The sequence below is a fragment of the Ptychodera flava genome, chromosome 15, assembly GCF_041260155.1.
Source record: "Ptychodera flava strain L36383 chromosome 15, AS_Pfla_20210202, whole genome shotgun sequence".
Taxonomy (NCBI): Eukaryota; Metazoa; Hemichordata; class Enteropneusta; family Ptychoderidae; genus Ptychodera; species Ptychodera flava.
Window position 1 is genome coordinate 24,489,566 of NC_091942.1, and position 27,680 is coordinate 24,517,245.

General features: G+C 38.3%; 1 protein-coding gene across 1 annotated transcript in view; it reads left to right on the forward strand.

Annotated features, from left to right (window-relative positions):
• LOC139151619 (mucin-2-like) overlaps positions 1 to 27,680 on the forward strand; it is a 69,309-nt gene that overhangs the window by 38,423 nt on the left and 3,206 nt on the right. Inside the window, exons 32-57 of the mRNA XM_070724537.1 lie at positions 351 to 563; positions 829 to 873; positions 1,588 to 1,800; positions 2,057 to 2,206; positions 2,585 to 2,797; positions 3,151 to 3,246; positions 3,971 to 4,168; positions 4,802 to 4,987; positions 5,620 to 5,820; positions 6,458 to 6,544; positions 7,577 to 7,768; positions 8,730 to 8,936; positions 10,118 to 10,462; positions 10,965 to 11,168; positions 12,242 to 12,304; positions 12,623 to 12,835; positions 14,025 to 14,927; positions 15,238 to 15,441; positions 16,197 to 16,292; positions 16,693 to 16,911; positions 18,562 to 19,623; positions 20,102 to 20,302; positions 21,139 to 21,216; positions 23,227 to 23,397; positions 25,970 to 26,034; positions 26,978 to 27,103. Coding sequence (XP_070580638.1) covers positions 351 to 563; positions 829 to 873; positions 1,588 to 1,800; positions 2,057 to 2,206; positions 2,585 to 2,797; positions 3,151 to 3,246; positions 3,971 to 4,168; positions 4,802 to 4,987; positions 5,620 to 5,820; positions 6,458 to 6,544; positions 7,577 to 7,768; positions 8,730 to 8,936; positions 10,118 to 10,462; positions 10,965 to 11,168; positions 12,242 to 12,304; positions 12,623 to 12,835; positions 14,025 to 14,927; positions 15,238 to 15,441; positions 16,197 to 16,292; positions 16,693 to 16,911; positions 18,562 to 19,623; positions 20,102 to 20,302; positions 21,139 to 21,216; positions 23,227 to 23,276 — 5,639 coding nt within the window. The 3' untranslated portion in view covers positions 23,277 to 23,397; positions 25,970 to 26,034; positions 26,978 to 27,103. The remainder of the gene's footprint in view (positions 1 to 350; positions 564 to 828; positions 874 to 1,587; positions 1,801 to 2,056; positions 2,207 to 2,584; positions 2,798 to 3,150; positions 3,247 to 3,970; positions 4,169 to 4,801; positions 4,988 to 5,619; positions 5,821 to 6,457; positions 6,545 to 7,576; positions 7,769 to 8,729; positions 8,937 to 10,117; positions 10,463 to 10,964; positions 11,169 to 12,241; positions 12,305 to 12,622; positions 12,836 to 14,024; positions 14,928 to 15,237; positions 15,442 to 16,196; positions 16,293 to 16,692; positions 16,912 to 18,561; positions 19,624 to 20,101; positions 20,303 to 21,138; positions 21,217 to 23,226; positions 23,398 to 25,969; positions 26,035 to 26,977; positions 27,104 to 27,680) is intronic.

Sequence of the window (27,680 nt, forward strand, 5' to 3'; positions counted from 1 at the left end):
TCCATTTTAAATATTTAAATATTGGTAAATCTAGGTAATGTGCTGCTCTAATCCCCAAATTTTCACCATAACCCGAGACTGTTTTCACGATTAAGAAAGAAAATGGCCTAGAATTTCCTTCAGGAAAGTTTGAGCAAATGTTGAAAAGTTTCAATATCAGTGCACATATTTCCTTATATAGCCATTGGACATTTGTGACAAAGTTTGCCAAAACATAGCACTCTGTTAAAGAGAAATATAGAGCATGTGTAAGATTTTTAAAAAGGGTTCATATAAAAACAAAAATAATGTGAATTATTTAAATATTGTTTTATTTCATTGCGGAGTAAATAATTATTTTCACTCCACAGGAATTCCAGTGTGTAGCAGACAGCAACTGATAGCCCAGCTGATGAAGGTTGAACCACCGACATGCACCAAAGATGGACTATTTGTACCACAACAGATCAGTGAATCTGTGACTTACTGTGTGGATGCCCAGGGTACAATCCTCATTAACAGCATCACTCCAGTCCACAAAAACACCCAAGTGCCGACATTGAATTGCTATCAGGCAGAAACAGGTACTGAAGCAGTACAAGAGTACTTCAATTTGTTGTCCAGTCATAATTTACATCCAACTAAATGAAAGAAGTGTGTTTTACCCCTTTCTGCTGACAATGGTAAAACATTTATTTTCTAGCTTAGACCTAAGGGTCATGGAAATCGCACAATTCTCAGTCAGAAGGAATATACAATTATTGTACAAAAGACAACATAGATGTATAGAATGAAATGTATGACTTGACTTGATAGTGAAGTTACATTCATGTGCATTCTTCATTGCAGTGAATATCACTCCAAAGTTGACAACCACCACAAACAACCCTAGCAGTGAGTATTACAGAGCCCTCTATAGTTCAGTTTAGTATAAATATGAAATTGGTGCAGGTATAGTGTGAAAGACAATATTAGGATGACCCTTTTATTTTTTTGTTTCTCATCTCCAGAGGAATACTCGGGCAGGGCGGGCGGTCAAATAAAAAAACAAGTACCAAAAAAAAACTATTTCTTTCAGTTCAATGTTCTGTCCATTCAGTCTGTACAATTTTTAAGTACAAAAAAGATGCATTTGTTTCAGTTTAATGTTCTGTACATTCACTGTCTTTCAGTTCAGTGTTCTGTACTCTCTCTCCTTTCAGTCTGAGTCGCTGCAATCTCACAATTTGATGATGGTGATGCTGTTGCTAGGATGATCGCCTCAGAGGCGGCGCAAATAAAAAAAGTTTTTTTATTTTCATGTCGGAGCTGAAATTTACGGTCAGTCGGGAGATGAGAAACACAAAAATAAAAAATGTCGCCCTTATAGATTTTGAAATGGAAAATGCGAGAAAATATGGAAGATGTCAGACACATCTTGATTTGTATATTTCATCGGCGAAGCTATATTTTTTACTTCACAGCAATTCCAATTTACAGGAAGATGTCAAACTCGTATGTAAAGATAATATGGCAGGATCAGTTACGGCATCATTGTAACATTTGAAGAAAAAATATTTGATCTTATCATAGGTCCATTTCAGTGTGACTTATTTTTTTGCATTTCAGTTGATGAACCTTGCAATAAACAGAAAACCAAGACCAGGGCACTGGGACTGCCAAATCTGACTTGCCACCGTCAGAACGGTACATTTGTACCGCTGCAGAGTCACAGGGACGTTGCCTTCTGTGTTGACATACGCGGCGTTGCCATCCCGGGCACTGTCTCACCGATTGAGGAAGGAAAGACGACTGAGCAGACCTGTGAGAAGTACAGATACGGTAGGCGTTCTTTTCTGACGCTGATTATTCCATAATGTGTTTGGGGTTGCCACGCTCATGATTTGATGTGTTTCCTTGAAAATAGAGGTGAAATGGGTAAATTTGTTTTCAGAATGTGCTGGTTGCTGGAAAAACACGTTTTTTACAGAATAAGCAGGGGCCTGATATTTTCCTTTAATGATCATACGCGGTCAGTTTCATTTCTTAAAGTGTTGCTTTTCTTCTTAAAGTGTTGGTTTTCTTCAATCTTTGACAGTGAACTTGGAGACCACCGCTGTCAGTCTTCCCACACCGAAGGTCCAGCCGCATGTGATTCCAGTAACTGTGTTCACTCCGTATGGACCCAGGACTATGTACATGCCATTGCCGACAGAAAAAGTCACCCTTGATACCACAACATCAACCAGTGAGTTTTTGCATATTTTTGGAGCATTTTACAACTTTAGAAAAACAAGTTCCCAATACAAAGTTTGAATAAACTTGCTGCAGCTGTTGAAATTGCTGTTCAAGTTTACTTATCATAATACTAAAGTACATTATTTGTGTGGAGTTATATCCAACACAGAAGGGTGATTAAAGGATACTGGGTCAAAATTACAATACTGGATTAGGGAAAGTCATGACAAGTACTGAAAGCATTAACATTATATACAAAATCAGAAGCTTCCATAATCTAAGTTATGACCAAATTTACATTTGAAATATTATATAAATATTAATTAATAACAAAATTATATGTTGCAATTTCTGATCTCTGTTCTGTCATTATTTTTCTACATTTCAGCTGTCCCACCATGCATCAAACAACAGCAAGTCGCCCTGACCCTTGGTGTGGAGCCACCAACCTGTCGGCCCAACGGTACCTTCACCACCCTTCAGTGCACCCAGAGAGCCTGTTACTGTGTGGACACCCAGGGTACCCTTGTACCCGGCACTGCCGTACCCATCACCCCATACACCAAGACCATGAACCTCAACTGTGACCGCTACTGGAACAGTAAGTGTGATGTGATATGTCTCTCCTGTTTTCCCCTTTTCATGGTTTCACCCTCTGCATCCGTTGACTGTGGTCAAGTCCATTGTTTTGGATAGGGCAGTCGGCATAGTTCACTAGAATATAGGGATGAGAGGATGAAAAAAATGTTTTACATGTGCTGCATCCATTGATAAAGTGTAATGAAGTATTTGGAAATCGTCAACTATGGAGACGATTTTTGTTGAACTCGACAATAAATTATGTAAGTGTTCTCATAACAGCCAGATGAAATTTTTCAAAGAAGGAAAAGTAATTTTTCAACAAAGTGTTTTTTTTCCAAGTATCTAATATGAATACTATTTTCAACATCTCAGCTACCATTGTGAACATCACCACAACAAATAAGCCTGAATCTAGAAATGACAGAAACACTGAAAGGAACCAAGACGTACCAAGTTCAAGTGTGGAGTGTAAGTACATGTACTTCCAAGTTCTTTCATGTCATTCCGGTAATAAAACCGGAGAGAGATGTTACCAAGAGAAACTCTGATCTGACAGATGATTTCACAGTGTACCACTTGTCAATCTTAAAAAAGTAACAGTGTCCTACACTTAAGTTTTACGCTCTCTGAAGTAAATTATGGATTCATTTACATCATCACTTACATGTTGCACACATGCCGGGCGATTTTGTAAGTACTTCCTAGGGTTGTGTTCATATGAAGGGTTCCCATCTTTCAAAGAAACAAAACAGTGTTGGAATGAAAATTCGTATCCTATATTTCCAGGACCCACACACTTTATTTGTCAGAGGGACATTTACTGTTTTGAAAGCAGAAGTTTGAATTTGCTCAATAAATAAATTCCACATTACAGAAGCTCCCCTCATATTATATTGCCAGTGCAATCTTTACTTTTTAAATACAAATTTTCTATGAATTAGTAAATATGGATAATCATACATGTTAGTCTACACAGTGTTCTCCGCAGCTTGGGAAAACAGAGGATGGCTAATTTACAGAGCAATACATGCTTTGCATACTTCTTTGTTGTGAAAATGTATTCTTTTCAATGTGTATTGATAATATATATGAAGAGATTGCTTGAAAAAATGAAGGCTGCCAATCCTTCAAAATCCCCATGTAGAGAACCTTGTTGCATGTCTTCCTCAGTACTTGTATCTTTTCCTCACAGTGTGCTCTCGCACCAGACAAACCACAGAGTCAATGAACTTGCCAAACATGAAGTGTCTCAACGACGACACATTCAACCCACTGCAAGCAACCAACAATGTCTACTACTGTGTTGACATTCAAGGCAGAGTCGTCCCAGGGACCCTGATTCCAATTACCCACGGAATGGTGATTCCAAACTGTGACGTCTACAAGAATGGTAAGGCCATCTGTTTCAGATACCGCAGAGAGTATTAAAACAAAAAACAAACACTGTTGAAACACCAAGGAGAAATGCTATCATTCAAAGAAATGCTTAGATATGTTTCAAGTGAACTTTTTCATTGTATTATAAAGTGTCATTTCATCAGCTGCTGCAAAAAATATGATTGCTTCTTTTGAACTTGAACAATGTGTATAAAAATGCAATAAAATTTGAAATGATCAAAGATCTGGTTCAATCATTTTAGCATAGATTAGCACAGAGCAGTGAGATAGTAGCTGATTGGCTGGGATAAATTGTGAATAGCAGTTGATGAAACGTTGTTTGTAATTGGCTGAAAGAAAGGATACCATACAAACAATGTGCAAGAGCTTTAATCAGTGGCCATTGTCAATTCCCTCCTGAAAATCTTTCACCATCTTAATGTTATAATTATATATAGAATTTGAGCTCAAAACTTTTCCATGACAGCAATTTAATTTGGGACTACACGTATACTTTCCAAGAATGAAAGAGAAAGTGGAAAACTTATGTGGCAGAAAACACCATCAAATATCCAAAAATGTACTCATTGTCAATATAACATTGTCAAAACCACTCCAACTTTTTCTCTATATTTTTGCCATGCAGTCAATTTCACCACCACCACTGCTGTACCACCAATGCCAGTGTCATTGCCAGTGGTCATGCCCATCACCATCAATACCCCATTCGGGTCACAGGTCATCTATGTGGTGCCAGAGACAGAGACCAACCTGACAACAGTCACCGTGCCAACCGACACTCCCATTGTGGTGCCCATTGCAACCAACACTAGTAAGTACTGCCAACCAATCATAACTGGGAGACCGGCTTTTTTCTGGGCATATCCCATAATACTAATGACATGTAGCTTTTCTATGGAAATCTACATGCTGTAATATCTACATCGTTTGTCATTGATTATACTTTAATAATAACAGTGATTAAAATTCATGGCCCACATTTCTAGAAAATACATCTTACTTCATTGTGTTTGAATGTATTAAGTACCTGAAACACCAGATATTTCGATACATACAGTGGCATGAACTCAAACTACTGAATGTCAGTTGCCTGTTCTTAATGTTTGATTTCAGTCAATGAACAAAAGTTGTCTGTGTAAAGACAGTGTATGCAAAGAACTGACGCATTTGCATGTTAAGATACAACATACAACTTAGAGACAATTCTTTGTTTTTTAGTTTGATCTGCACAATTTTTAGTCCTTGACAAAAAAATAAGCTTAGATTTAATATACAGGTAACTGCCCAAATTTTGTAAATTCTGGAGTATTTCTGTGAAAGTAGGATTCTGCACAGTTACACAAATTAGACGTCATATAAAAAGTGTTTAGCATTCAAATACCCTTCTGGTTCTGCATTTGCAACTGTTATTGCATAACTGATAGTTCTCCAAACTATTTTCAGCCATGCCACCATGCACACGAGCCCAGCAGATTGCCAGCATGCTGAAGACACCCTCTCCCACCTGCCAGGACAATGGTTTGTTCCAGCCCATGCAGTGCACCAGGGATGTATGCTATTGTGTGGACATCAACGGCGTCATCGTCCCACAAACTATCAGATCAGATTTGGAGAACCCACCAAAATGTGACAAGTACAGCAAATGTAAATATCATCGTAAAAAAAATCATCGAAGAAATCTAAGCCTGTAAATGTACCTTGCCATCTTTAAGGTCGGCCTTATTCTCCTTTATTCGGGATAGCTAATGTCGTATTCGTATTTCAGTCACCAAAATGAATTCAAATATGGCAACTTTGTTACTGAAAGTGACCTTAAATGATCAGCATGATTTACGCACAGACCTCATGTGGGATAGAAAATCAACAAATTCTTGTCAAACTAGAGTATTTTTGGAATACATTTGCAAAAAACAATTAGATAATTCAAGCTTGAACTTTTAAAAAGAGTTAAAAATGTTATAAAATCGATATGGTCACCAATGTTAAAACTATGCAAAAAGCACAAGGAATCTACGACTGACCATCACTAGATCTCTACAATTTGCTGTGTTTGTATCCATGCACTTACTGTACTCAGGAACTTAAAGACCATCAGTTAAGGTTGTATACGCCTCGAAAGTGAAAGACCTAAAACTTTTGCTCAAACTTTCCTCAATGAAACTTTCAACCATATTCTCAGCAAATAGAAAATAAAAAATCAGGGTTTACTGTGCAGATTTTGCGACTGGAGAAACTGACATACTGTTTTTCTTTTTTTTTCCCCCCCACAATTGTCAATTAGTGTCAATCATCAATACAACCACTACGACTGTTGAAAAGATCAATGAGCCACAAACCCAGTCATCATTGGAGCCTGTGGAGAACACAGGTGAGTTAATGTACAGCTGATTCTAAACCTAATACATATTCATGTGCGATTCTTTGCCCCATTTCTGTCAAGCTGAATTTTTGGTGAAGCCCTAGTGACAGGAGCAGCGCAGCCTCTTACTCATTTCACTCCAATTTTAATAAGTTTTGGTGTCTTTGATAGTAGCTCAAATACAGTTGCTTTAAAAATCTTCATACATACCCTGTGGTTGCTTGTAAACACAACACTAATTCACATCCTCCTTATGGTAGAAATCAGTACTCGCCTAAGGGTGCATTTATGAGTGAATTAACGCAATCATACCCCCTAGTATGGTGTTAAATTGCACTGCAGCCTAATATTCTTCAGTCTTGCTCAAAAGTGAAGTAGTTACTCTAGTTAAAATTTTAAGTTGTGAATTGCCACAAATTACACCTCTATTTGAAACAGACGTCGCCCTGATACTTTTCTGTCAATTTAATGATGTCATATCCTGTCATGCGCATATTCAACTTTCCAGCTGACAGGCAACATGTTGGTACTGCAGTCACATGTCTAGATCATGCGATTGATATTGAAGAATACTGAATGGCTCACATTTCTTTCCTGTATAGCACTTAACAAAGCTGGATTTTATACTGTACTCATCTGAGTATAGGCCTGTAGTTCAGCAACATAAAACACCAAGACTTTAGAATATATTAAATAATGGACAGAAAGTTTTGTAGATAAACTTGAATGCTTGAACGAAGGAGGAAATGTCAAAAGAATTTATGACCATTTCCCTTACCATGTTGAGAGATATCTCTTGGTCAGTCTGGCATCCTTGATAATATCAATGTGTAATAATGTGTGGTTTAAAAAGAAAGCTTTCATAAGGGAGTGTTCATTTTGCCTTAGCAAAGTCAAAATATCTAGGGAAGTAGATAATGACATTACTTTGAATTGTCAACAAAGAAGATACTGTGCCCTCTGGTGACCAGTGGTGTAATACATAGTGTACTGCTGGACACTTTATTTGTTGAATTAAAGTTATTTTTTGAGTCACCGCAGATTTGATGGATGGTTTACCGTGCCTGTATTTGGGAAGGTTGTATAATCATGGAGAGCGATGGATGGCTAATCCATGTGCAAAGTGCACATGTTTGAACTCAGAAACCACATGTGTTAGTGAATCATGTGAAATACCCCAATGCAAAGATTCATATGTACCAGAGGGAAAATGTTGTCTGAAATGTCCACCAAGTGAGTACATTTTTATGTGTCTTTTTCTCTTTATTTTTAATCTGTGTCCTTTTTTCTTTTTTTTATATTTTTCTCATTCTCTTAAGCTTTTTTTGCATTTTTTGATGACCTAAAAATTTGCCTCATAATAATTATGCAAATCAAACAAATGACAATTTTCTTTAAAGAATGTTAAAGTTCAAGAAGTTTTACATATTTCTTAATTTTCTCTTGTTGCGCCCCTCCATCTATGTTGATTTTCAAAATTCGATATGGCGATGTTCTCTTGTTTGCAAGGCTCGATTTCCTTGACTTTTGCACAAGTGCTCATGGATAGAATGAGATTCACAGTGGCGGCCAATACGGAAGGTTCTCTCGCAAAGAGAAAGCAAACTGGGCTTTGCGTAAGTTTACAAGCGCAGCTGAGCACATTGTGTACGTAGATCAGGTGGGTGTCCTTGAAAACGAAGATCGAAGCAAGTTTTTGATTCCAAATTGACTGTTTTTAGCAGGGGAAACTGCGCCCAACAAAACTGTCATGGAAGTCGGCAGTTTCGCATATGGCAGTCAGCAGGGCTCTGGTGGGAGGCTTAGAGACGGTAACACACAGCCTTGCCACGCAGAGCTACATTTACACCAACGACACTTTGCAAAACGGAAAACTTCGAGAAGTGTGGTGTAAATGCATAGGTACTTACAATCAAAGCAATGAAAATATAAGCCCCTTATTGAAAAGACTTGAGAACAGTGTTTTCTACAGTATAACAGGGTATCTCTACTTTTTAACTTACATGGGCATGATAAAAAGTGATTGTAATGATGATGCTTCTGACGATGATGATAGTGGTGGTGGTAACTGTGACAAAATATTGATGTTGCATTACCAGTAATCCGCCTATCAGACAAAAAAATATTTTAATTCATGGTGAAAATTTTATTTTGACACAAGATTTCTTTTGTCTCTCATTGTTGCTGCTTGCAGTGGGCCCTTGCACACGTCACAGAAGACTTATGGAGACTCTAGGTCTGAGAGGCAGCCTAACCTGCCATGACAACGGCACCTTTGTACCAGTGCAGAGACGCCATGGCATCACCTACTGCGTGGATAGTCAGGGCGTTACTGTGCCTGGAACAGTCACCAATGATGTGGAAGGCAGGACCAGACCAAACTGTGAACCCTACAGAACAGGTAGCAACATCATAGTCAAACTAATTTTCAGTTTTTTAGGTTGCTTGTTTTTCTATTAAGGTCAGAGGGTAAACTATCAGATTTTGACAGACTGATCAGAAACAAACTAGATAAAGGGAGCCACCAGAAAATTAACGGTTATTCTGCCAGGTTTGTATGTCACCATCACACCAAGCATGGTTAAAATCTATGAGGTTTGACCTCCCTTATGTTGCATTTTTTAACAATGACTTGAAGTCCCTTGAAAACATATATGTAGAAATTGTAAACGTGATTTTTACTGTCTAAATCTTCTATAACACACCAGGCCAAGTATGTGGAAATATTTATATTTGTATGCTTTGGATCAATACTGCTGTTTACTGACTTGGCAGATTTGGCAGTGATAGGCCTGGCAGGGATAATGGTTAAAATCAACACAAATACATAAAGAGGGCTATGGTACTGAAGTACAATCACTGCATTGTTGAGAATTTTCAGCAACTTAATGGTTGTAAATAACATCTCAAGGTATCTTTCTTTGTGAGGGAGCCAGCGCTCTGGTTGCAGCCAACAGGTTATCAGCCTTCAAGGTATACTGTCACCTGTTCCAATTTTGCCTCAGTTAACATTGAAAGAAAATCTAACCAATCACAGATTTTAAGTTGGTGGCCATTTTTTAAAAACAGCGCCCTCACATGGGCATTTTGAACACCAAAGAACACCTCTTTGACCATATATGGGCATATTTAGACTCAGGTGACTGTATACCTTTAAAGTAGCTTGATCAGTCAAGGTGAAGTTTGAAATCTGAATAAAGGCAGTACATGTACGTGCTTCAAAAGTGAAAGACGTAAACTTTTGCTCAAACTTTCTTCAATGAAACTTTCAACCATTGTCTTCCCAAATCAAGAATAAAAATCAGGGGTCACCATGTGAAGTTAGGAATTAGAGAAATAAATTACCCAACAGTTACGGTATTTCAAATTCAAAATGGCCACCAACCCTGTGGTAACTCCATAAAAAAAAAAAAATTTTGGATTTTTGAAAAACGAAAGTGAAAATTTTTTACTCCAAGAGCTTTAAAATGTACCTCCACAAGTGGTAGATCAGGAAAAAATTGTAAAAATTTGAGAGTCTGAATATCTGTCCCCGAGGTCGCTTTCTACCCTACTGTAAAGTGAATTTTGTCTTCTTCTCAGTCAACCTGAACACAACCATCAATGGCACCGTCCTGCTCAATCCAACACTGAAACCAGTGGTCACCAATGTGACCGTCATCACACCAACCGGACCTAAGACGGTGATAGCAGTGGTGACGACCAACCTCACCATGGAAGACACCCAGGTCCCGACTCCCTTCACTGGGCCTGTGCTTAATAGTGCCAACAACGTCACTGTGTGCAGCAAGAACACCACCCCGACCAACATTGTCGCCGTGACAGTGATGACCGAGAATGGCACAAAGACCATCTACACCACCAGACAGACCACCAACAAAAACAACAAGACATCACCTATCCATGTGCCAGTCATCACACACACCAGTAAGTAGCATGGCGTTAACTCTCCGTAGAATCCTCAGCATACAATGTGACATGTTTTGTCATAGGTTCATAATATCATAATTTGCATTGATACAATTAACATATTTCCATTGTTTAATAGAATAGTGAGAGTGATCTACTATGAAGTTGTTTTGAATTACATATCAGAATATTTAAATGAAGGGGATTCATGCATAAACTGTTCAACTTATAAATTATGTTGGCATATTATTTGATTTATCTGTTTAATATCAATTTCAATATATTACGATCACTTAAAATTGGCCAGCAAAGGTTAAAACAGAAGAGTATAATTTATTAAAAGTTATGGTTTTAAACTTTTATTGCTTGTTTCTGCATTGTACAAGTACTGATGAAAATTATCATGTGTCATTTTCCTTTTTTCCAAAAAAATAATAGCAACTCTGTCTTCTCTGATGGTGCTCACAATGAAGGTCCATCCCTTGTGATTTTCACTGTCTGTATATCCTTGTGTTCTTAGTCGTTCCACCATGCACAAGACACCAGCAAGTTGCCAAGGTCCTCGGAGTCCACCCACCGGCCTGTGAGGAGAAGGGAATGTTCTCTCCATTGCAGTGTACATCCAGTGTCTGCTACTGTGTGGACATGATGGGCGTCATTGTCCCAGGCACAGTGAGGCGAACGTATGATGACGATAAACCAAACTGTGAGCAATATAAGAATGGTGAGTGTGCTACTGTCTGATTCTGTGTTCCATGTCTTGTGTGGCCCCCATCATGACAAAATACTTCAGTTTCTCTGTAATTTCTTGTTTCTCTCGCCTGAGCTTATACAACCTGGAGAGTAGGTTTTTCACCGGTGAAGCCCAGTTTCCACATCTGTTTAAGAACTCTTGGTCATGTTATTAGATACGAGATTTAATTTGATTAATTAAGCATAAGAGTAAGCTCATAAGAGTAATAGATATATCTGTGATACTTGTCAGCAACTGACCAGTTTGGTTTTCTAATTCTGCTCAAAATTAACCTAGTCCAAATTATGTAGGTTTAAAAAAAGCAATGAGGATGCCAGCTGTGCAAGTCACACTTGTGTCTTCTTTGCTAAGGATAATTTGATAAATTTATAAACCACATGTTCTAGGGAAGATGCAAATCCACACATTCTAGGGAGATGCAAATCCACACATTCTAGGGAGATGCAAATCCACACATTCTAGGGAGATGCAAATCCACACATTCTAGGGAGATGCAAATCCACACATTCTAGGGAGATGCAAATCCACACATTCTAGGGAGATGCAAATCCACACATTCTAGGGAGATGCAAATCCACACATTCTAGGGAGATGCAAATCCACACATTCTAGGGAGATGCAAATCCACACATTCTAGGGAGATGCAAATCCACACATTCTAGGGAGATGCAAATCCACACATTCTAGGGAGATGTAAATCCACACATTCTAGGGAGATGCAAATCCACACATTCTAGGGAGATGCAAATCCACACATTCTAGGGAGATGCAAATCCACACATTCTAGGGAGATGTCAATCCACACATTTTACAGATTTCACTTTCAACAACTACATGGAATATCAATTGTTTGATGTACATCAACGCAAACCTCATGCTCAGTAGTTGTGTTTTTGAAACTTGAGTTCTTGTCACACCTCTCATTTCACATATCACCGTTTCCATCTTGAATTTCAAATACATGAAAGTTTACTGTAGCATTTGCACATTGTGGAAACCACTTTTCTAAAGTTTTGGTCTGTGTTTTTTTCTTTTCATTTCAGTTGTTCTCATCAACATGACAGACACCACCATTATGAAAAAAACCACAACCCTGGTTCCAACATGTAAGTACCAATCCTCCTTGGAAGTACATGTACATTTACTATCAAAATCTGCTTGTTTAGATGTCAAGAGAGCAATACCTATTTTCAGAAAACATATTATTCCCCATTTTGAAAAAGTAAGTCTTCCCCTACTTTTTTATTTTGTTGCATATCTAAGTCGTACATGTAGATCACAAACTTTCATAGTAAAATTTCTTTTTTTTTATGTCCTGCTTTGTAAATTGTAATTTCTGCATAATCTTCTAAAAATGAAATCGTTAGTTCTGTGTACATTTTTTAGAAATTAATGACTTGTATCATTTGTTTGTTGCCCAACAGCCACTGGTCCATGCACCTATCACCAGCAGTTGTCCACCATGTTCGGTGTACCCAAGATGAATTGCCATGCAGAGAATAGTACATTCACACCAGTGCAGTGTAGCGGCGATGTCTGCTACTGCGTTGACAAGCTCGGTGTCTCCATCCCCGGCACGGTCACTGTCACCTCCGATGCTGTATCCATGAAATCTGACTGCGAAAAGTACAGAGATGGTGTGTTAATTTCTATTACCATTTGTTCTGATTGGAAAAAAATAATTTCGTTTCCTTTTTTGTTAAAATCATATTGAAATGCCTGGTGTTTAACTTGTCAACAGAGCCAGTATGTGTGTTATTTCCAAAGCACTATTATTGATAACTGAATTTTAGTCTAGACTTGAATTCAATTTGCTCCTTGAAAGTGAAAGACTTAAACTTTTGCTCAAACTTTCCCCAACCATACTCTTTCAAAAATCAAGAATAAAAAAAAACTGGGGGGGGGGGGGGGGGGGGGGGGGGGTCACTGTGGAAATTTTGGTACTAAAGATAGAAATTACTCAAGCTTTACCAATATTCGAAATTCAAAATGGCCGCCATCCCTGTCTTAACTCTATCATGTCTATGGAGAAAAATGTAATTTTCGATTTTTGAAAAACTAAAATGGTCAAACTTTTTCTTACACCAAGAGCTTAAAAATTAGCGCCACAAGTGGTAGATCAGAAAAGAATTGTAAAAAGTTTGAGAGTCTGAATATCTGTCCCCGAGGCGCATTCTACCTTAATGATGACACTGCACATCTTACAAAATGCATAGTGTTTGCAATGGAAAATACTTTGCATTTCAACACATCCTACAGTGGATTTCACTTCAGTGCCACAAGTCAGTGTATGAGACAGTATGTACAATATAAACGATTAGCTTGGGTATCACCAAACATTTTACAGTCACCGACTCATTGACTAGTTACAGATAACCAGCATGGGGCAGCTTTGTCTTGACGGATAGCAGTTGATTACACTTCATCTACAGTGTTGTTACAATTACAGCTGAAAGTTAGAAGATATTTTCTCAGCTAAGACTGTCTCACACAGAGTTGTGGCACCAAAACCTCCCTTAGAAAGAAGAATAAGAATATGTATTTTTTTCTAGAACAGAAATAATAAAAATATTATCCGAAGTACAGCTATTATCCCTCTAAACTTAGCATGATGTAATTTGCAGACAGCCAGATGATTTTCTGCATAACAGTTGTAATAGGTAGATTTGATTATAGCATCATTCCCTGTGATGAGATACCCTGTCATACATTGCATTATCAGGTGTATGCCTTTGGTTTTTGTGAAAATTCTATGTTTGATGTGAGCAGTCACTGAGCACACCTGATCATGGTTGACCAATAAGGGTCTGCGTCTTATTTCCACAGTAAACCTGAACATAAGTCTGAATGGCACTGTTATCTACTCACCGTTCACCCAGCCGATTGTGACAAATGTAACAGTTCTGACACTATCAGGACCAGAGACTGTATGGGGTGTCGTGGGAACTCTGTATAATCCAGTGAAGTTGAGCAACACAACGCCACCTCTGCCGGACAGCCCCACCAGCTCAAACCTGGTGCCAATCCTGGCGAACAGCCCAGCGGGACCCAAGACGGTCCTGATGGTACACCCAATGCAGAGTGAGCCAGTAATGAGCCCGTACGACAACTCCACCAGCAACTACACCACCACCATCAGGACACCAAGTGGCACCATCACTGTCCTTGTCACTTTCAACACCTCCTGGGCAACAAATCTGCCCTTCCACGAGTACACCATCGCTATACTGAGGTCAACCCAGATGGCACCGGTTGCACTGAGCCGAAACGTCTCTGCTGTACACCCACCCCAGCAGTTCAAAGTCTCACCACACAGTATCCAAAGCGTCAACAATATCAAATACAATGCCGCCCAGCGGATAAAGGTCCATGGTAAGACAATTCCATACTCTACTTACCCTCTGTTCCCAGTCCTTGACAAACCCACCATGACCCAGACAACCACCAACCTCTTCACCGGCAACACTCTCAACAAGCTTGTGCCAGTGGTCATGATCTCACCAAACGGACTGGTGACCGTCCTCATGCCGGAGACCACACTGCTGACCACCACCAACACCACCAATGCCAGGAACCCCAACGCAACTGAGCCAATGGTCATCCCAATGACCATCATGACGAACATGGGACCAAAGACTCTATGGACTCTCGTCAACACCACCAACAAAAATGCTGAATTGATGAAAAACGCGAACAACCCAGTGGTGGTGCCATTGGTTTCTAACACAAGTAAGTGAACTCAAACCACACCAAAAAAAACCCAAAGGTGATAATTTGATTCAGAACCGTAGAGGAAATGTAGCTGGTAATGACATTTTTGAAGAAAAGGTACATGTTATCTTAAGTAAGAGTGTCTACAGAAAAGTGGCCATCTTTGCATGATAGTTATATTTGTTTATTACTTAATATTAACATGAATAAGCAACAAAGGGACACATACCCTGAGAAGAATATTGAGTCCCAATACAGCACGGAGTGTACCCTTCAGTCTTGACTATAGTTTTTTAAACAATCTGTATTTTGTTGTTTCCCTCACCAGCATTGCCGCCATGTCTGAGACAATCCGAAGTTGCCAAGGCTCTGAATGCCCCCTTGCCGACCTGCGAGTCCGACGGTCAGTTTGCCCCACTACAGAGGGACGAGGACATGTCCTACTGTGTGGACGTCAATGGTCTGGTCATTCCTGAAACCATCATCCCAAAGTACATCGGAGTCACGTACCAGTGTGAAATATTCAGGGGAGGTACGGTGGTTGTAATGTCACATTACACATAAACCCCATGCATTGCAAAGTCTTTGCTATCTATCTATCTATCTATCTATCTATCTGTCTGTCTGTCTGTCTATCTATCTATCTATCTATCTATCTATCTATATCTATATCTATATATATATATATATATATATATATATATATATATATATATATATATATATATATATATATATATATATATATATATATATAAAGCTCTTGTTATTTGACAAAGTCATACCTTTGACAAAAGCAACTATAGGTGGAAGGGGTAACCTGTTTTTCACTGAATAGCATTACAACCATTTTCTTATCTTTGGTAAAATTATAATTCTGGGCAAAGAAGTTGTGGATGATAAGAATAGTGAATTTTCAATACACATGATGGCCTTCCACAGGCCACTATAGGTCCTGAACCAACATGCTTGATCGGTCATGCTGCTTTATGGAGCTTTTGAAAACTTTAGGAGCAAAGTTTAACAAGATTTTAGCATGCTATGGTAGACTTGAAGTCTTATTGTAGAGTTTTAATGAAAGCGATGTCAATACTCTAATTCTGGTATATTCCGGCACAATATTCAGTGTTTTTCTCAGGTAACCATTCTGTATTTGTGATAAGTATCTAGTCTTATAACTTGCAGTAGATTTGAAGTGATGACTAGTAGCAACCAGAAGTAATTAATTTTGTATTGATTTTCAAGAAAAAAACGCTTTATTCTTAACATGTCTTAATTCTTTTACAGTGAGCTTGTTAAACACCACAGAAACTGGCACAGTTGTCAAGACGAAGATTATCACCCATCCAAGAGACCGTAGGATCAAGAAGAAAATCACAAGAGGTATCAATTAACAGATATTGTCCCATGTTAATTATTCATGATTTCTGATCAGGCTGACATTAAATTGCAGGCTCAGGCAGGAAAGAATTACCATCGTATGTCATGATGTGGTTTTTGAGTTTTATTCCTGACACATATTCACTCCTTGTTTATAATACTTTGATTGTAGTGTTTCTCGGTTAAATTTTGGTAAATTCCTACAGTTTTCTACATGGTTAATTTAGAGAAAAAAAGATGGAAATAGTTGGAATCTTCTTTTGCCACAGGTATATGGAACTTTTAATGGTGTATGAGTTTAAAAAGTTATCTGAAAAAAAAGTTAGATTTGTCTTGGTTGAAACAAAGCAAATACATTGTAAACAAACTCTTATTCCTGAAAAAAATGATTTCCGTTTTATAGTTGAAGGACCATGCACACGCCACCAGGGCATCGTCAGCAACAATGCCGATTTGCAGAAAACCCTGAACTGCCATTCCAACAACGGAACTTTTGCGCCCCTCCAGTGCCCCGACGTCGACACCTGCTTCTGCGTGGATAGCCTTGGTGTGACAGTGCCGGGTACCATCACCAGCCTTGGAACTGGAGTCAAAGCACCAAACTGTGAACAGTATAGAAATGGTAAAGTGTGCATGGCTGTGTAACTTAATATTGTGTGTGAAAAATATCTCTGACCTTGCAAATACATCACACATAATTTAGTTTTCTTTTAACGTAGAATGCGCCTCAGGCACAGATACTTGGACTCTCAATTTGTACAATTCTTTTCTGATCTACCACTTGTGGGGGCTCATTTTAAAGCTCTTGGACAGATAAAAACTTCACCGTCATCTTTCTTTGAAATTCCAAAATTTAATTTTCCCCGTAGATCTAACACAGGAACTACGCGAAATATTGCCAAACGTGAATGGAAGTGCTCTTCTTGATTCCCTTAACCTGTTCACCCCTATTCCCTGTAGACAGGTCCACACTCACCATTGATAACAATGGGTTTGGGCCAAACCATGGTGGTAAAAGGCTTAAGTGGTAAATTTTCTTTAAGGTAGTACATGCTTCCAAAGTGAGACATTTAAACTTTTGTTCAAACTTTCCCCAATGAAATTTCAACCATTCTCTTACCAAATCAAGTATAAAAATCAGGGGTCACAGTGCAAAGTTTAGTAGTAGAAAAACAAATTGTCAAACATTGATATTTGAAATTCAAAACAGCCACCATCACTGTGTTAACTAAATGGGAAAATAGACAATTTTCAATTTTCAAAAAAACTAAGAGGATGAAAATTTTTCTTTCTCCAAGAACTTGAAAATTAGCCCCTACAACAGGCAGATCAGAAAAGAAATTAAAAATTTGAGAGTCTAAATATCTGTCCCCAACTCGCATTCTACCTTGACTTATAATATACATGTGGGTAGAATTGGGGATAAAGAAACAGGTTTTAAAGGGATGTTGTTGTCCCAGTTTGATTAAAAAATATATTGATATGTCATGCAAAAAATATCAGACTCTGATTCCAGTTTCACCCACAGCAATATATCGTACATCTACATAGGCATATAGGTATGTCTCATTCGACGAAAATTTGTCATGCAGACACATGATGTGTAAAAGGAGCCATTTTGTGCTCATTCCAGGCTCCTGAATCTGTTACCTCGGCTTCAACCGGAGATGAAATCTGAAAACATGTCCATATTTCATGTGCAGCTATACCTGATCAAAACATGTTTATCACTCTGAACAATGGATCGACTGTTAATACAAAAATGACACGTCATTATGACTGACAGAGGTCACAGTTGTCCAAAAATGTACATATTTACAAAAGATGTGTTTTAGATAGAGATCATGTGATTTCAAGAATTCCAGAATGAATTTTTTAGCACAGCAGGCAGTGATTGACTTTACATGCCATCCAAATGACAGCAGAATAAGATGTAAATCCAATTCTATGTTAAAAGCCAAACTACATGTAGACTGATGAAAATATTTGGACTAGCTCATTCCCAAAATAGCGAAAAATTAATCCTACAGTAGTCAATTACTTTGCTGGACAATACGTAGTTCAGATGATTGAATGTTTTGATAGCTTTTGTGTCACAATCATTCAAAGTGCAAATTTAAAGTAATTGCTTAGATCGTGTAAAGTCAGAAAAAAGTCTATAATTATCACCAAAGTTTGGGTTTGACAGCAAGTGTGCCATGGGTGAAATTTTATTTGAAATCTGTACTGTGTGAACACAATCTCCTGATCTTTGTATTTTCTGAATTCTCAGTTATGCTGAACCAAACGGTCGTGGGAAATGTAATCCTGCCTCCACACATCCTTCCAGTGGTCACCAACACAACTCTCTTGACCCCCGACGGACTGAAGACAGTGCCCACACCTGCCTTGGTACCAACGAATGTCAGTCTCACCAACAATATGACCTGGCTACCTTTTGACCTTCCCTCCAATGTCAACAGTGCCAACCTGACCACTCCACAGAAGGTCAAAGCCAACGTCACAGTGATGACACCAGTGGGACCAACGAGGGTCAATGTCATGGCCACTTTGGTAGTCACCAACAGCACCATTAACACGACTACTCTTAACAACACTGAAGTGAGCAACTCCAATGCGCCACTGCGGATCGCGACTCCAGTTCGCATACCAGTGATTCCAACAATCACCATCAGCCCACCAAAGGTGTCGCACATGCAGAATCCAAACAGACTGACCAATAGTGTCACTCCCAACATCGTAACGCTCTACACCAACATGTACACTGACCCACTTATAAAAACAACACTGACTGCACCAGTGACATTTAATGTGAGCACGCCGCTCCTGCTGACCCCGTACGTCCCTTACAACACCACCACTACGTCCACCCAGACACCGTGGTTCGTACCGCTGCTGTCAGCCAAGTTTGTGAACATCACCACACCCTTCAACATCAGCTATGCCATCAACACCACCGAGGTTGTCATCGGCCCAGTCACTGTCATTACTGAGAAAGGCCCCAAGACCACCATCACGCCCTACCTGAACAGCTTCGTGATCAAAGTCGACCAACCAAAGACCAATTACACTGACAGAGTGGTCACAAAGATCCAAAACACCGTGGTCACTCCACTCAGCTACATGACCCCCTGGGGAATGAAGAAGACATGGACGCCGGTGGTTGTGCCATCCTGGTTGGTCAACATGACACAGACATCAAACCTACCAATGGTTACTCCAACAACTATCACTACCCCCTCTGGACCTAAAGTCATCTACACTACCCAAGTACCTGATGCACTGAACATCACCAAAACAACTCCCATTGTTCTCTCATTGGTGACAAACACAAGTAAGTGCATTTCCCATTTTGCAGTAAATTTATTTTAAAACCTACAGCAGATGTAGAGAAAGAAGAAAATAGCAGTTAGAGATCATAGGTTAATTTGCATGACCAGATATTCTTTTTTATTTCATAATATCATGTTAGAAATGTGTAACCATATTGCCCTCTAGGAAATTTTGAATATTTCTTTTGTTTTTCCCTGTCATTTGTGGAATGTCATGAGAAACACAACCTGTAATTACTGTAATTACAATTTCATTGTCTGTCCACTAACTAATCCTACATGTGCTTGCTTGTAGAAATATATTTTGTAATGTAAATGAAAGTATCTAACCTTTCGAATGATTTGAAATAAATCAGACAGTAAACATCTTAATGGTCAGTGTATGTAAACCCATGAGTAATAGAGTTGGATAGGTTTGTTTTGAAAAATCCAAAGGACAACTGAAAAAAAAATCGCTGCATGTTTCTCTTCCTGTAACAGCTGAGCCTCCATGTATGAAAATGAAGAAAACTGCTGAGACCATCGGAGTGACTCCACCGTCATGTAACGAAGACGGCACCTTCACGCCGTCACAGTGCCAGGGAGAAGTCTGCTACTGTGTGGATGCTAAGGGTGTCATTGTGCCAGACACCGTACAGTCACTCGGGAGACCACGGACATGGTGTGAAAACTACAAGACAGGTAAAAGTGAATACAGAACAGAGATGTGTTGATCAAAGGCTAACATAGTGCGTGCAGCATACTTGACGCTGCAAATTCATCATAGTATATTTGGATGTACTGAAGGGCTAGTAGCTGTAACTTTTGATGATGATTTTTTATTCGTTGTTTTTGTTTTTATTAAAGTCAATTGAAAGTCTTGTCCCACTCCCCAAAGTATGTTTTCTTCACCAGGAGTACTGCTGCTATTTAGCTTACCAACACAGTGTCTGATATGTAAAATGCAGCTTTAATTCTATCCCATACCAGAATTCATCTGTCAACAATGACAATGCAGTGTAGGCTGAGTTGACAAGCTGAATACTGTGTGTCCCGAGAGTAAAACAAAAATCTCTAGTTGGCATAGAAAACACGGAATGGAAAGAGTTATCAATATTACAGCTACTGGTCTTAAAAAATTCTACAGTTTAGCTGAAAGTCGGTATTGCATTAAGGGCATGCAATTTAATCCTCTTTCTACCAGGCTCCGTAGACAAACCATAGAAATAAATAACACTTGGGAGAAAGAGGATTAAGCTCATTGCTGCTGTTTGTACTGTTTTGAAGATATAATCTGTCATTAAAAAGATAAAAATAGACATGCGGAGAAAAAAAACACAAGATCACCTCCACATATCCTCACACTGTTCAACCTAGACTAGTTGCTTTGTAACAATCTTATTGTCAGTGTAATATTTCCCCATACCACCCAGGCCCCCAAATTTCAAAATTTTGCAACAAGGTGCGCTTATGTCTATTTTGAAATGATTTTGCTTCACATTTGTGCTTGCATTGTTTTTCTTCACTTTCTTCAACAGTTTCTTTGATTGACATTTCCACCACTGAGATCAAAACTGAAAACCCAACTAGATCATCTCAAAGTGGTCAAACCAACAGTAAGTAATTTCTGTATTTTACAACAACAAACTCTGTCTTATCTTCCCCATAGCGATAATATTGTTTTGTTATTTGCATTAATTATTCAAGTCTCCATCTACAATGATATAGCCTCCATATCTACAAACTATGACAAGAAATATGTAATTACAGACCTTCCAAACTGTTCCAGAGATATTTTCCCAGCCATTTTTATTAGTCCCCACGGACACTGTCCGGGGGACTTACAGGTTTGGTCATGTCTGTGCGCACGTGCGTCCGTCCGTCCATTCACACAGATATCTCAGAGATGCCTGGAGCACTTTTATTCAAACTTTGTACAAGGATTACTCCTTATGTCATACATATGCATGTCAATTTGTATTGCGATCCAATCCAATATGGCCGTGTGACAGCCATTTTATTTGAAAAGGGGGACTATGTCATTGATGATGATTTTTTAAAACGAGCTCTGTTTCTAGAGCGGCTGTACTTATTAGTCCCCATGGACACGTCCGGGGACTTATGGGTTTGGTCATGTCCGTGCGTCCGTCCATCCGTCTGTCTATTCACGCAGATATCTCAGAGATGCCTGGAGTGATTTCATAGACAGTGTTTACGGGTGATGATTTAGACTCTGTCGGTTGCATTCCCACTTGACTTTGACCACCATCTGCTTTTTGTTGGCCCTTTGAAAACACTAAGTCCGTAGTCAGAAAGTATTTTCTTTGAAAATGGAGTCATTCGGCCGCTCAACGAACATGTACAAGGCATGCATCATGACATGGAAAGCGTTCAGCGACATATACATTGAAGCCCCCAGGCTATTGGTTTTTTTGTTAATAGAGCATGCGATTAAAGGAAAGTCCCCGGCACCAAGTTCTACAGAAAGAATGCCCAGCTCACTTAAGATACTGATTCCCAGGTACTTCATCGTATGCATTTTTGATATATTTTACGCAAATTAAAACCCACTTGCGTAAAATCATACGCAAGTTTTGAAATTGTAACGGAAACGATGGATATGGCTAAAAATGCTGTATCAAATTTGATGAAACATGGTACAGATATTGATCTTCCAGTAGTGTTATGGCATGCAATTAAGATATGTAGAAGTATCATATCAATTAACTGCTGATTTGCATGAATTTTCGTAATAAAGCTGATATGGCGAGAAATAGTTCATCAAATTTCATGAAACTTTGTACAGATGTTGAGCTCACATTGCTTAAGCATTGAATAAAGACGCAATGCAGTATCATGTTAATCAATATTTAATTTACATATGTAATGAACTTTCCTAATTAGAGTGATATGTCCAGAAACACTTCATCCAATTACATGAAACTTTGTACAGATGCTGATCTCACAGTGTTGTAATACAATTCATTGACACTTGGCGGTATCGTTTATGAAATGTGGTACACGTGATAATCAGTCAGTGTTATAATAGAATGCAAAAATGTTTGGCAACATCCTGTCGATTAATTACTAATTGACTTATTTAATGACCTTTTGTAATTAGGGTGGCAGCCCACATTGGTTTTACATTTTCACCACCATGGAACTCATTCTTAATCTTAGACCCAATTAATGAACAGGACTCTATCCTCTCTAAGGACTTCAAATCAAAGTACAGTAACCATTTTTACAAGTGGGAACTGTGTTGAAGTCTGTGGACTAAAATGCCCCTAACTCTCTGATACTAGATTCAACACTGTGTTATTATATGAACAAAGCATAATTACCTAGAATATGGATAGAGAATATTGAAATCATTATTCTTTCTTCTCTGTATTCTATAAGTATAAAGCAGAAGTTCTTAAAGTGCCATATAGTTTTAGATCTACATTTTTTGCTCTATTCCATTTGACTTTTATTTAACCATCTATCGACTTTGGATGCTGCAGTAACATGGTGAGAAATGTTAGCTTGAAAAATGTAAAAAAATCTTTTTCTTTCTTCTTTAATAATCATTGATATAGTAATATCTGATAAACTTTAAACAAACTTTTTCTCACTCTATCCAGACCCTAGAACTGGTACATGTTATCGGGATTATGGAGGGATGCGAGGGTGACACTGCAGTTTGTACTACTGTATTGGGTGACAATATTGGCAGAGCAGAATGCTGCTGTATGCTTGGTACAGCTTGGGCAGAAACAGACAAGCCTGTGAACCCTGTCCCACTATGCACTCAGGTAAGTCCTGAGGAGTTAATTTTCCAGTGTATAGGCAGTTTTCCTGTAAATACTGCTACTACCTCTACCGTTGACTTGTTCATTTCTTTGCACTATAATAACCTTTTGCCTCTTTGTGAATTTAATCAAGTACAATCACATTAAATTCCTCTTTGTGAATTTTAATCGAGTACAGTCACACTGATTTGTACATGTGTTATTCATCTTAAGTTCACTTCTATTTGAAAATAGAATTTATGTGATCAGGGACTTTAAGGTATAGTCACTTGTAATATAAATATGCCCATATATGGATTCAAGTTGCGTACCTTGGTATTCAAAATGTCCACGTTAGGGCGCTGTTTTTAAAAAAAGGCCACCCGCTTAAAATCTGTGATTGGTTAGATTTACTCTTTCAATGGGAACTGTGGCAAAAATTGGAACAGATGACCGTATACTTTTATATGTAATATGAATAAATGTTCAATTTGAAAAGTACTACTACTACTAATGATGATGATGATGATGATGATTTTCATCATTATCTATTGTCATCTAATTGTCACTTTGATTATCATAATCATCAACCTCAAGAGCCATATGAATTGATATTAAAGGTATACGGTCACCTGTAATCTAAATATGCCCATATATGGTCAAAGGGGGCGTTCCTTGGTATTCAAAATGCCATGTGAGGACGCTGATTTAAAAAGCGGCCACCCGCTTCAAATCTGTGATTGGTTAGATTTCTCTTTCATAGTACTGTGGCAAAATTGGAACAAGTGACAGTATACCTTTAAAGAAGACTGAATTACCGTAAGCCTTACTCATTGTTTGAATGCGCACTAGTGAAAATATCAATGCCAAAATGTAAGGAGGTACTTCAAACTTCCCTACTCATGTATACTCAGTTAAATAATGTGAGAGAAGAAAGACTTAATTGTAACTGTCTTTCATGGACAAATGAAGTAGTCACTGAGTTGTTTACTATTTTGAAGATGCTGTGAAGTACAGTATCAGCAGTAAATAGTAAAAGATCAAAATAATCTTAAATGAATATGCCACTCGTGTTATAATCAACAAGTAGTCAAAAATGAAAAGTAAAGAAAAAAACAGGAAAACCAGATAAAAGTTGAAAAATATCAATGAAACTTCTAAAAGATCAAGTTTGTGAAAACATATCAAGATTTTTCAACCCCATAAATATGTAATAATCACTTCAAACATGAAAGATGACAAGAGAAGATTTTTAGTTCTATTTGGTATATGTATAAATACCAAAAGAGCGTATATGGTGAGTCGGTGGCATCTGTATGTATGTATGTAAGTATGTGGGGATGTACATCCAAAACCGCCACACCAACCATCGTAGTATTTGGTGTACAGGTAGACCAAGGTGTTGAGATGTGAATTTGTTCGAGTGAATATGTCAATAATATGCAAATGAGGTAAGAAAAAGTGACAATCCTGGAAATAGTGGGAGTGGTAGTATTAACTGAAACAGCCTACACATCTAAGGGAGAGGTGCTATTAGGCATGACCTCATTTGTATATAGTGTACCTTCTATGTGTGGGAGTGGTGGCAGTAACTTAAACAGCCTACACAATCAGTCATTTCCTGTCATTGTTCATGAACTGTTACATATTGGCAGACCTGCCCAAACTAAGAGGGACGGTGTTGAAACATTCCTCTGCTATGCATGTTCCTAAAGTTGACCTCCAGTACCTAAAGTTTCAGACCTTACTTTTTATCATTCTTGTTTTTTGGTTTAAATATTTCTTGAATGGACCAATTCAACCAATTGTGAGCACACTGTCCTTGGGCTTTTTTTAGTACAATTACAAAGCTTTGTATCTATAATGCCATTATGGGACAACTGCATCTAAAAACGGTGCATTTTAATATGCAATCTAAAGTAGTTATATCAGATATAATCAGACATTACATAACACTGAGTCAACAACTTCAGACACCAATAGGTTGGCCAGTATACTTTATGCCAAGTAGCCTCAACTCTTTTCTTATTTTTAACCTCTCTGCTGGACTTTGACTATACAAATAAGGAAATGATTTTGGGGGTAATTTGTTCCTAGTTTATTAATTTGAACTCAAATATGGCTCTTAGTATATTATAGGTCTTATTCTGTGAAAATTAGGGCACCTAGAAGTTCGAGGCGAACGATTATCTGTATGAGTAAAGTGTCTAAGGCACGGCGGCACTCTTCCCTACACAATCGCGTAATCTCTATCTCTAATTACCTATTGCAAACAGCTTACGAGATGGTAAACAACTTTAATGAGATGTAAAAACCTGAGAAAGGCCTACTATTCTCGGGTATTTGTGCGCTGTTTTTTAGATGGGAGTGTCCCGTCATGGCAACTTGGGATGTAAGGTGAAATAGTCAATATTTGTATTTGAAAAACAGTCTGCAAAAGACACGTGTGTGTTGATGATTATAGCAGATTTTGCTTTGGTAAAATATTCTTTATGGGATCATGCATCATTGATATATGGAGGCGTACCTCACAAGAGTTCAGGTGCAGAATTTATACCGCTGATTTAACATATCCTATCCTTGTCCTTGTTCTCAGCTGAAGATAGGCAGCTTTGTCCACAAGCTCTAGCATTACATGGGATTATATAAGTGAAATTGGCGGTAAGGTTATTGCAAACATGTTTATGTCTGTAATTAGAGGCATTGTTGTACAATGTCAATATGGTGACTTAAGTTTTGTGCCTATAGTTTTCCAGAATATTCATCTCTGTTATCATTTGAATTACTATGACCAGTTCTGGAAGTGTTATCATAGTATTACGTTAACGGAAAGTACAGTTTACAAGGATGCTTCTGATACATGATCTGTAATGATCAATTATGAACCTCAGACATTGTGTACCCCATGTAAAACTGTACTTATCCATAGTTACCATCAAGGGACTTAAAAGTCATGCTTACTATCATGTCAAAATATCTGTGAATGTCAAATTTTGCAATTATGAACCCTTTCTCATAGTACAGGATTTCGGCCCAATGCAGCTTTAATAGCTTTTTATTCCTTGAAGCCCCCAGGCTATTGATTTTTGTTAATAGAGCATGCGCATTGAAGGACATCCCTTTAAGTTCAACAAAAAAGACTGCCCATCTCACTTCAGATACCAGTTCCTACCGTATGCATTGTTGTTACATTTTACGCAAATAAAAATCCAGTCGCGTAAAATCGTACGCAAGTTTTGAAATTGAAACGGAAACGCTTACTGTCTTGAATTTCTTCAGAGAAGGGTATGAAGAACGTCCTATGTAGAGATATCATTTTCAGAATAGCCAAAAGTATACTGTTCTAACACTGGGAACATGCCCTTGGTATTCTTTCCCTACAACTATTCATCAACATATGTCACTAGTGAAAGTGGAATTTAAAATATACGGTGTGAAGGGATTTTTAAATCTGTATTTGAACTTTAAATTTAAAAGTCAGTGTTTAAACTTGCAACTACACTCCCTATATGTCTATAACATTATGTACATCACTGTTAAAAATTTTATTATTACATTTCCAAAATTGTTCTGCCATTGAAGTTCCTTCCTCTGCGTATTTCAGATATCAATGAATGTGAAATGATGTCAGAAGTATGTGTGGGAGGAACCTGCATTAATACCTTTGGCAGTTTCACCTGCTTATGTCCTATGGGTTACAAATTGGATGAAACTGGGAGAGTATGTGTGGGTAAGTGCCAATTAAGCCATCCTAATACAACTGAATCAGTTGATTACCTGATATTGAATTTGCATACTGAAACTGAAACCCTTTTACCCCATGTCACTCAGTATCAGATCCTGTTTTGCTGCAGATAATAACTGTCTTAGGCCAAACTAGGGTGGTGAGAGGTTCAAATTGTTGTTAATTGTTTAATGGTTTGAACCCTCTCCCCTGGTGACCTATGACATGTGCAGACTTACAAAACCCCCCTCCCTGTGGCAATGGTAATTAATGACAAAAAGGACTTCTACTTTGCAACATCATATAAATTTGTTTATTGCCCTCATGTCATTTTCAAACCATCAAAACATATCTTAGGGGGAAATTCATAGAGGCCTAAGCAAAGTTGATAAAAGGTATGTAAATGTACTTTACACGTGCATACAGTAATCAGCATATGAGTCTGCTTTATTATTACGTGTCTGGTTTATTATTAGTCCCCGCCCGGACTGACGAAGTCGGGTGGGGACTTGTACATGGAGTGGAGTGCGTCCATGCATCCGTGCACATTGTCCACTGAGATATCTCAGACATGCCTGGACTG